This window comes from Lactuca saligna, chromosome 5 (genome assembly GCF_052625555.1).
Source record: "Lactuca saligna cultivar CGN05327 chromosome 5, ASM5262555v1, whole genome shotgun sequence".
NCBI classification, from domain to species: Eukaryota; Viridiplantae; Streptophyta; class Magnoliopsida; order Asterales; family Asteraceae; genus Lactuca; species Lactuca saligna.
In genome coordinates, this window is record NC_136421.1 from 292,624,273 (window position 1) to 292,636,084 (window position 11,812).

The 11,812-nt window shown below is 38.0% G+C and overlaps 1 protein-coding gene across 1 annotated transcript; it reads left to right on the plus strand.

Moving 5' to 3' along the window:
* On the plus strand, window positions 1-847 carry LOC145048200 (17.3 kDa class I heat shock protein-like). The gene has a single exon (XM_078996636.1). The coding sequence runs from the start codon at window positions 230-232 to the stop codon at window positions 698-700; it is 471 nt and encodes a 156-aa protein (XP_078852762.1). The 5' UTR covers window positions 1-229; the 3' UTR covers window positions 701-847.
* Window positions 848-11,812: the final 10,965 nt, after the last annotated feature.

An 11,812-nucleotide genomic window follows, 5' to 3' on the forward strand; every position in this document is an offset into this window, starting at 1 on the left:
GTAAACTTCCCCTTCCCTGTGACCACGGAAGAATGGAGAAGTTTCTAGTTTCTCGAAACCTGCAAACGATTATCGATCGTAAGGATTCATCCAGAAAGTTCTCGTCATCCCTTAAGCATATACTATATAATCCCAACCCATTAACAAATGCCAAACCAAAATCAGCAAAAATCCCAACAAATCAAACTAAGTGAATTCTTCTTACAACAGTTTCAGATAAACATAGAAGATGTCGATCATTCCAAGTTTCTTCGGTGGCCGACGAAGCAGCATCTTCGATCCATTCTCAATCGACATCTGGGACCCTTTCAAAGATTTCCCGATTTCATCTTCGTCTGATCATGTCTCGAGAGAAACCTCCGCGTTGGTAAACACCCGTGTGGATTGGAAGGAAACCCCAGAAGCCCATGTGTTTAAAGCCGATCTTCCTGGGATCAAGAAAGAAGAAGTAAAGGTGGAGGTGGAAGATGACAGGATCCTGCAAATTAGTGGAGAGAGAAATGTCGAGAAAGAAGATAAAAACGATACATGGCATCGTGTGGAACGCAGCAGTGGGAAGTTCACCAGAAGGTTCAGGTTGCCGGAGAATGCTAAGATGGATCAGGTGAAAGCAGCCATGGAAAACGGAGTGCTCACAATTACTGTCCCCAAAGAAGAAGTGAAGAAGCCCGATGTGAAGTCCATTGAGATATCTGGTTAGAAAAATCCACAGAATGTTCTACATGAATTTGATGTAATGTGCTTTTTTGTGTTTGGTTCGTTCACTATATGTTTGATGAAATGTCTGGAAGAACAATACCTTTTTTGTAATTTCGATAAACAATAAAATTCGAATGTTATCTCGTAATTAACTCATTCTATAGACATACACAGCTACAAATTAACAAAAAATTAACATCGATTTTATCAATATTAGCTAAATAATCATATCATTATTCATAAAAACTAACCAACAATAATAAGATCAATAGATAAGGAAGTATGAAGAAAGTAACGAAAAGCCTGTTAAGATTTGCAGATCTCCGATGGATCTTTCAGTTATTAAAATTAGTTTTTAATTTGCCATCGTATATGTTAAATTAACTATTATTAAATTAAACATTTGAGTTCATATTAAATAAAACTTCTCGAATTCCTAATTTCTCAAACTAAAACATTTAGAAGTTCATTTTGATTTTAGAAATTAAGATGGTGCAAAAACGTTTTTTTATCGTATTGTTCAGCATAAATTACTATTTTGTTGTCGGTACTTCAGAATTTTAGTTATAAGTTCATAATGATAAATTTTTGGCAAACTAAACCACAGAATATCTAATCAATTTTCTTTTTTAACAATTCATAATTTTGTTTATCCTTGTTTATTTATTAATTGAACGAATATAAACAAGATTTTTCTATGTGTTTACTTAAAACTATGAATATGGTCAATATATTTCTTAAAAATATTATAAGTAATTTGCTATGTATGATCAACATATAAGAAATTTTGAATAGCAACTATTAAAAATTTTATTTTGAAGATTTATGTTTATTTGTGTTTATCCATTTGAGTTTGTTTACATGTAAGTCTATTTAGTGGTTTATTTTTCTTTTTGTAATATATCTTTCGATTTGCATACATTTGGTCATTGAGTTTTTTTTTTTTTTTTTTTCCTCCATATTTATCCCTTCACCTTGTTAAACTGTACAGATTCAGTCATTATGAACGACTATTCCAAGTTAGCCGGTAAAAATGACTTAAATAGGGGGTTGTAAGAACCTGAAATTTAGAAAAAGTTAGACTTCTAGTCAATTATTAAGTAAAAGGGTAAAATGGTCAATTATGAGAAAAAAATGAGAATAGGAAGTGGCAACTTCATGAAAATGGCCAAGCTATGTTTAAGTAACTTAGAATATGGCCAAGCTAAGTTTAAGTCACTTAGAAGAAGTTTTATGAGTAAGTTTAAGCGAAATACTACATGAGAAGATGCATTTTGGCCAAAAAAGTGAAATTTGTATTTTTATGCTTTTTGTGCCAACTTTGTAACTTAATAGATTAACAATCGTATTAATTCATTTAGATATGACTTAACATATGTATAGAGTATGTTCATACCTTGTGTTGATATAAAGAACATCGAAAACGGGTTAGTAACAAAAAAGTTATGAAGGATTGAAGATTGAAGGAAATATATCCCAAGGCTGGAATGGAATGAGCTAGGGATTGTTGTCAAATCAGAATAAGGGCACGGTGAATAAATCTCCACTTCGTGGCTATTCTTCTTCGCAATAAAGAATGACAATGAACATTTCCCCACAGTGTGGTATATGGGTGCCACGACATGGTGACCAAAGTAGAATTCCCTTGAGAAAGAGTGCAACGACGTGGCAAGAAGATGGTTATGACGTGGCAAGTAAACGAGTGTCTTTGGCCTCGGGTCAAATAGTTGATGCGACGTGGTGAGCATGTAACTGTGGAGTGGTTACGCATCATAATTAAAGGATGTTGCCTTTCTTTCTCGTCATAAGCATCCCCAAACACCCCTATAAAGGACCTTTGGAAATTTGAAGGATCAAGGAGGGTCAAGTGGTGGTTATGGGTGCTTGTGGCTTGGATTAGACATCAAAAGCTTATGAGTTAATCATCTCCTTTAACTTAAGATTTTAGGATTGTAATGGTGATTAATGAAATTGAGTTAAATATGAATGAATACCCTTAAGAAGCTTGTTAATTGATGTAATTAGTAGTGTTTAGAACCTTTGAACAAGATTTATGTTTGATTTCAATGGTGAAATCTATATGTGTAAACTGTGAAGTTGGGATGCTTAATTCAATGATTGGATTGAATTTAGAGAATGAAATGTTAGAATTATGATAAATTAAGTGATCATCTCGACATTAAGAAGTAGATAAGCTCTTAATAGGCTAAGGCATGTTTTAAGGAACTTGAAATGTTATATGAATATGCCTTGGGCAAGATGATGAGCCAAGATGCATTAATTTAAGAAAAGAGCCAAGAAGGGGTAGTTAGTCTTCAGTAACTAGCAAGGTAAGCTATAACTCTCACTCTCACACACTCTCTCTATATTTATCTCTATGTTTATATATATATATATATATATATGTGTGTGTGTGTGTGTGTGTGTGTGTGTGTGTGTGTCTGTGTGTGTGTGTGTGCGTGCGTGTATGTTTAAATGTGAGAGTCATGTATCAGAGCATGACTAAGAGAAAGAAAGAAGATGATTATATGTGTTATGTTTCTAAGTCAATGTTGCAAAACTCGTTAGGCGTTCCCAGGGTGGCCGATTAGCGACTAGCGAGCATTCGGTCTAGGCGGGTAGTACTCGGATTAAATAAATTATATGAAATTATTTTTTGGATAAATTATATACATAAAAGATATAACAAGTTTTTTAAAATTATAAAAAAAATAGATGAATATCAATAAAAATATACATTATTTTCTAAAAAAAAGTCACAATTTTCGACTTTTTACGATTTTTCCGATATTTTCCAACTTCGGTCGATTATGAATTTTTCCAATTTTGACAAAGTTGGAGCTGATTTAGACCAATTTTTACCTATTTTGACTGAGTTTGACCAATTCCGAGTTTTTTGGCCGATTCCTAATTACGCACCTCGACCCCTACCCGATTCCGATTAATCGGTACCCTAGGCCAAGTTTTGCAACACTGTTCTAAGTAAGATCATGTACTTATGGTTGTACACTTAAGATCATGTATCTGAACATGTGTGTATAACCAAAGTATGTAGAGATTTATAGAGAAAGAACAAGAGTGTTATGAGCAATACCCTTAAGAGTATATAAAGAAAGTATTTGATTATATGTCATATAATCTCATGTAAGAGTAGATGATGAGAAAATGTATTTATGTATACCTAAGAGAGCTTGATAAAGATATAGAATGATTATATATAATATAAACATAAGTGTATGTAAATATGTCTAGACATGATGGTGTTATGTAGAATACCTCTATGTTACTAGACATAAAGACAAAGTACTTAATAAGTTAAGTACTAGAAGTGTAATCGAAGATCTCTTGATGAGATAAAGAGATAAAATATTTGTGAGACAAGCATTACGTGATGAGTCACATAATAGACTTAGAGTTGTGTAGAAAGATGATTCCTTCGGGAATGAGTTATAGATGTTACTTCGGGGACAATATTATGATTCCTTTGGGAATGAGATAGATGTTTCTTCGGGGACAAGATTATGATTCATTCAGGAATGAGATAGACGTTCCTTAAGGGATAAGTTTATGATTCCTTTGGGAATGAGATAGATGTTCCTTTAGAGATAAGATTATGATTCATTTGGAAATGAGATAGACATTCCTTTGGGGACAAGATTATGATTCCTTAAGGAATGAGATATCGATTTCTTTGGGGACAAGATTATGATTCCTTTAGGAATGAGACGATGGTTCCTTAGGTAACACATATATATCATCCATTTTGGGATGTAAATAGATGATTCATGCGGGAATTAAAGATTATGTAATGATTAGAAAATATAGAGAAAAGATTCCACGGGTGGAACACGGTAATGAAGTTCTTTAAGGACTTAGAAATAATTCATGATGGATTAAGAGTAAGGAATCCGTTAGGGATTCAAGAGAAGAAAGAAGTTGTAGAGGGATCCATGAGGGATCGATATAAGAAGTATGAAATGCAAAAGCAAGAGCAAGAGACAAGCATGCATAGAGCATAGAGAATAGTAGAGGAAATATGAGATGAGAAAGTAGATAGAAAGATAAGGATAAATAAGAGCTAGAGGTAGAGACATATATAGAAAATATGGGAAGTATAAGATGAGCCTGAGAAGTGGATAAGAAAGATAGATGAGTTAAATGATTAGGAAGAATAGAATCGTATTATGTAGGAGAAGAATAATAAAGAGTAGAGTACGAGAATGATATAATAGAATGTTGAGGCATGAGAAGAGATAGAAGAATAGAGATTGATGCAATGAGATGAGAAAAGATTGACAGTATATGACATGAGAGAAGAGTTTAAGATGTTGAGCATGAGATATAAGAGAAGTAGAAAAATTAGAGTATGAAAGATAAAAAGAGTATATGAACATGAAAATAGAAAGAATATAACTCACTAGACATTGTTGTTTGATGTTGTAGAGATATTTTCTGTTTTTGGTTGCAACAACGGTGGTTCTAGAAGTGAAGACTAGAGTACAAGGACTTAGAATAGGTTTTACTTCCTTGTTGTTTCGAATTGTATGTATGCTTTTATTATAAACCCATGACTATGTTTGGGATATAAAATATTTTTATTTTTATTAGTTAATAGAATTTTGTAAATTTTTAGAAATAACTCTGATAATCCTATTAGATTAGATGATAGAACATTTGTGTTATTACAACTTAGCATGCAAAATTCAAAGACCGCATTTAAATCTATACATACCTATGACAAAGCTAGACCCATGATAGAAAAGAGAGACAGATAAGATTATTGATTTCCTTCCTTTATAATCAAATTGCATGCATTAAGCACTTGGAAGAAGTGTAACAAATTTAAGGATAAATTTCCAACAAAATCTTGTATGGTTACTGACTAATACACTAAGAATTTATAAAATATGTTTCTTCTCCAAGAAAACATCATGCCTTATGTTTCTATTCACCAAATTAAAAGGTGTAAAAGATGAAGCAATTACTGAAAATTGAAAAAGCAAAGTGACTTAGATCGAATCGGGATAGACGAAATATAAATCTGAAAGACCTAATTGTGCAACATCTGTTTCACTTAAAATAGTAGAGGAATAGATTTTGCAAGTTGGATATCTAATGTAAATATCTATTCATGGACAGAACTTCTAGAAATCAAGTGTTAAGATAGGTTACACACATAACCACTAACAGAGCATAATGTGATTTAGCAAATGTGGATATAAAATGATGAAAACAAATGTGGATATAAAATGATGAAAATAACGTGTGTAGGCCAAAATGAGAAATCTAAAAACCTAGAAGGCTAGAACTATGAAATCATATTAGGGTTACCTTATAGCTTTGATTTGAATTTGGAGAACTTAGGGTTAACTTTGATTCAAAATTGGAGAAATCCAGTTTACCTTTATCTCCATCTCTTAATTAATGGGGCATCTTCATTTGAAGCTTGGAGGTACAAACCAGAGTATTGGTTTGGACACAGTTGAAACCTCTTCGTTTCTGAACCGTCGTGGCACCTCCCCATTCTCTCCTTCTTCGGTCCGTCCCTGACAAGTAGTAACACTTATGAAACATGATTTTTTAAATATCTCGGATGATTTTGAGGGGTAGCACCTGGCTACTAGCTAGAAAAAATAATATTCACGCTTAAGATGGTAGCTAGAAAAATTAATATTCACTCTTAAGACAAGGCTCGATCCTATGACCTTAGATTTCATTTTCCAAAGCGTAAACCATCTAACCAAGCTGCATCTTATGTTTCTTTTATACATATTTTTATTTACAATATATTTATTTAAACAAATACTTTTAAGTGTTACTATAAATCGGTTTAGTTCGGTTTTTCATTCCAAGGACGAAACCAAACCGCAAATTCCGGGTTCTGAAAATTTAAAAACCAAATGTTCGGTTTCTTTCTATTTCGGTCTTGGTTATTTTTATTTTTGTAATGTCCCAAAAAATCTGAAAATTTCGTTTAATTTAATAATAAAAACCATAGTCGATAAACCTCATGTAAAAATCATAAGCTATGTATCTCAAAACATTATAACAACTGTCAAGCATATCAGAGTTTAAACATCCTAGGTTAAAACAAATGGTGTGTGCACTGCAATCTTCCCGAGCTCCTCTTTTGAAAACTGAGTACCTGAAACCAAAACTGAAAGCTGTAAGCACGAATCTTGGTGAGTCTCCCAAAACTACCACATACCACACAATAACACATAAGCACATACTGGGCCTCGCTCACTGCATCGGACCGGAGTCCGGAACTAACCAGGGCCTTGTCCTCTGCATCGGACCAAAGTCCGGAAATTGCATCGAACCGAAGTCCGGAACTAACCAGGGCCTTGCCCTCTGCATCGGACCGAAGTCCGGAACTAATCAGGGCCTTGCCCTCTGCATCGGACCAAAGTCCGGAAACTGACTGAACATAGCATAGCATAATCATATCATATAACATGAACACATATACTGCATACTGCATCGGACCGTAGTCCGGAACACATAACACAAGGACATGCTTGAATCACGAAGACATCAAGCAAACTGAACTACTGCATCGGACCGAAGTCCGGAATTGCTAACATCTAACATATAAGCTAAAACACATATCATATAACATATAACATGTAAACTAAACCATTGCATCGAGCACCGCCCGATATCTTACTAGAGTCCAGTACTACTAATATATAAACGAGCCGACATTGTGGTCTTAGACTCGTTCCTACTGGAAGAGGACTCACCTCACACTACTGAAGCCCCGAAGACACAATCTCGCATTGCTGAAGTTCCACAGACTAAACTCCAGCTGTTGGATGACAGATTCCCGATCTGTCAATATCAAAACATCACCCAATTAATAATTAGGTTCCACTACAAAACTACACATATATACTTTGGATAATTACTACATTACCCCTAGTTAGGCTTTCCCAAGCCCAAGGTGTAACGACCTAATTTTTACGTCCGAAAATTTCATTTTTAAGGTATTACTTTAGAAAACGTTAATAAATAAAAACATTGTTTGTTCACACCATAACACATCGCAACCATGTTCTAAAAAGTCAAACCATACATCCCATCAAAATATCAGAGTATAATCCCAGTAAATCTCATAAATGCGGAAACCGAAGAGTGTGTGTATGACGTGCCGCTACCGCGCCGGCTCCTTCCCCTTCGATGCAGGGGTACCTGAAAACAAAACTGTAAACGTAAGCACAAAGCTTAGTGAGTTCCCCCAACGTACCACATACCAAACAAACACATAACATACGTACTGCCAGGCTATTCTGGGGTGCATGACTACCCGGTACGGCCATTCTGGGGTGCCGACCTACCCATACGGCCATTCTGGGGTGCCGTCTTACCCGTGTCAAGCCATTCTGGGGTGCTGACTACCCATGTCAAGCCATTCTGGGGTGCTGACTACCCATCGGTCCTAACAACCGATCCTCGGGGACTATTTCAACCCCTACTACTACGATCACATATAACATAACAAGCCAGCATGCAAACATATCATCACATACTGTCAGACGTATCTGGGGTGTCTGACTACCCTTCGGTCCTAACAACCAAACTCTACTACTTATCACATACTACATATCATGCTAGCATATAACATATCAGGTAGTAGCAAACTTAGATGATATCACAAAGACAATCATCTATCATACATCTCCTACTGGTGGGTCGGCATTGTGGCCTTAGACCCACTGCTACTGGAAGGTAACTCACCTCAAAGTAGCTGCTGAACTGATCGGGAACTAACTGACTGTTGCTGCTCCGGGAGTCCTCCGGCTGCAATTCCCACAACATACTCAATCAAACACTGATAACTGTCCTTTAGGTAAAATGACCATTTTACCCCTGGTTTAGCTCTAAGCCAATGCTAGGGTCAACTTTCAGTTGACCCGACTCGCCGAGTGGATCACCACTCGCCGAGTCCCTAGCAAACCATTGTCCTGGGTCCCTGGTTCTACTCGTCGAGTCGGGCTATGACTCGACGAGTTCACCTTCTAACTGTCATTCAACTCCTTCATCCTACTCGCCGAGTTGTATGAACAACTCGTCGAGTTCATCTTCATCCGATGAACACTTTATGCTAAGACTCGCCGAGTTGTATGAACAACTCGCCGAGTCTGTTCTTGATCTATGAAGATTGCCTTGGACTCGCCGAGTCAGGGCATTGACTCGCCGAGTCCTAACATGGGTGAGTTCATCTCCCAACTCACCGAGTCACCCCCTGTGACTCATGGCTCAACTTGACACATGATGAAGGGACCAAATCGGTGACTCGCGACCAGACTCGCCGAGTCACCTATACGACTCGCCGAGTCGTCGCCATGCATCCACCAAATACACAGATTTACTCGATTTCAGTCCATGCCATTCATAGATCTGGACTTCTAGGACACAAATCACACGTAAAGTTTCCAACTTTACGTGTGGATATTCACTAATGTGGATTTTAGGGTGTAAAATGCCTCAAAAGGGTAGATCTAGGATGAACAAGCCACATGGGGCCATAAAGCTCACAGATCTGAGCTCCTGGAGCTCAATCTTGCCTAGATCTAAAGGTTAATCCACTTATTACGAGTCATTAAACACAAACAAGCTTGGAGAATTGCTCAAGAGTGTCCCAAATGACATCCTAAGCATAGAAACAGGGGAAAACGAGATATACCTCAAGGAAAATGTTGAAATGACACAAAGATGGCTGATCTCCTTCTCCTCTTCTTGATCTACTCCTCTTTCTCCTCAAAACCTTCAAGAACACACCAAGAACACCTCAATCTCTCAAGGAAACAAGGGAAAACGATGTTGGGGGAGTTCTGGGGGTGAATGGGGACGAGTTGGGGCGGAATGAGGGTTTAAATAGGGTGCAAACCCTTGAAACTTAGGGTTTCATCCAGCAGCGGTGACTCGCCGAGTCCAAGATATGGACTCGCCGAGTCGCCCACTTAAACGTGTCCTGAGTCTCGTCCCTACTCGGCGAGTCGGACCCTATGACTCGCCGAGTCCAAGGCTAAATTAGGGCAATGCTCAAATAAAATTCACATACCGGAAACCAGGTGCTACACAAGGTCCATTCCATAAGCCCAAAGTCAACTAGGGATCAAAGCCCAACACATGGCCCAACTTTCCAAATTGGGCCCAAACCTCTACATGGACTTCCCTTAAGGCCCACTTGTTCAGTCCAGTCCAACATGTCTCATTCTAAGGGCCTAATATCATACAACCATCTAGGCCTAAACTATAGTCCATTTATGGCCTAATTTTCCAAATAGGGCCTAATCCTTCATATGGGCCTTACCCTAAAGCCCAACTAATTACTCTAGTTTATTTGATTAACCTTGGATGGCCCAATAATAAATCAATTACCAAAGCCCAATCAAAAGGCCCAACTAAAGGCCCAAGTGAAACTAGGGTTTCACATAAAATGATGATTATGGTTAAGTGTTTCTTACTTAACCCATTAAGGACTTAATCCTTTAAGGATTTAATCCATTAAGTCCAATATTACTTAGATTAATCTTTGCCAATAATTATTAATGAATATTCCAAGTTATTAAATAATTCAGTCTGCGTCCCGATTAATTCTCAAAATTAGGGTTTAATTGGCATTAGTGTTTTCCAATCCAAAGACTAGCCCATTTATTAACTTGTTGGGCTTCTAGGTTAATTAGGGCTTTATTGGGCCTACTAGGCCCACTAGAATGTCATTAAGCCCATTAGGGTTTTATTAGGGTCCATTAAGGTTTTATTAAGCCCATTAACTCTTATTGGGCCCATTAGGGCTTCCTTGGGCCCATTAGGGTTTCAAACCCTCCAAACGAATCAACATAATCGAGACAAGGCACACTGCCACCCGACACGGCGGCCGGTGGTGGCAGCCACCACCCTAAGGTGGTGGTTTTCGGTTTTCTTTCATTAATCCAAGTTTTACAATTACAAAGAAATTACCAAAATAAACACACACTTTCACACTAAACTAATCACACCCACAACCACCATCGGGTGGCTGGCGGCGGCAAATGGTGGTAGCCACCACCTCACGGTGGTGGTGATGGCTTTTCCGGCCAAATAAACTTCCACACACTTCTCTATTGAAATAAACCCACACATACAGGCTTTTGATTTGCGATTGGCGCCCCAGCCACCCGCTTGGTGGCTCACGGCGGCGGCAGCATCACCGGGAGGCGGTAATAGCGATGACCACCTTGGCAGGCAGCCATAGTGGTTCTTTTCCTCGATTTCCGGCCAGCAACAATCTCACAACACTTCATGGTTCAACAACAATATGTGTCTTTGCGTGACACGAGACCACCGCTCCCACCACCGACTAGGCGGCTAGCGACGCTGAAACAAGCACGCGCGCCGGGGGGGGGGGGGGGGTTAGCGACCAAAAGTCGTTTCCGGCAACAACAATGATCCCGACGTCGAAATTGAAGAGAAGAATGAAGAAATCAAGTGTTGCTGGCATACCGAGAGGTTCCCGATCGCTCCTGGACCATCCGACGATGTTCTCGGCTTCCATCTTCAGTTTTCGTCGACTCTTGCGGTTGCACACAGCGACATCGACATCAGGGGATGTTGGGTGGTTTCCGACGGTAGGTTGTAGGTGGAGGGATGGAAATCGGACCCGAGATCGGTGGTGGCGGCTGGAGGGGGTTCGTATCGCACAACGGCTAAAGGAAAGAATAGGTTAATTTTACCTTTTGAACCCTGCTTCCATAAATTCCTTTCCTAGGAGCTCCCCAATCTACAAATCAGCCCCCTCAACCATCATATCTTTTCAAGTTAAATCCATTAATTACCAAACGTACCCTGACCTCCAAAATTCTTTTCAATTTAATCCCGAATTTACACTTTAAACCCCTGACTTTTAAAATGCTTCACAATTTAGTCCGAGACTTTCAGTTGTTATTTTATTAAAATAACCAGGGCGTTACAATTTTTCTATTTGTGGTTCGGTTTTTCTCACCTTTATCTCTACTTATATTTCATAGCTTCGGGTCTAACATATCAAAACCCAAAACTCGAGGATTTTAGGACCTTAGAACTAGAAATTTATCAATTTCCATGAACAAAAAATTTATTCAGATTT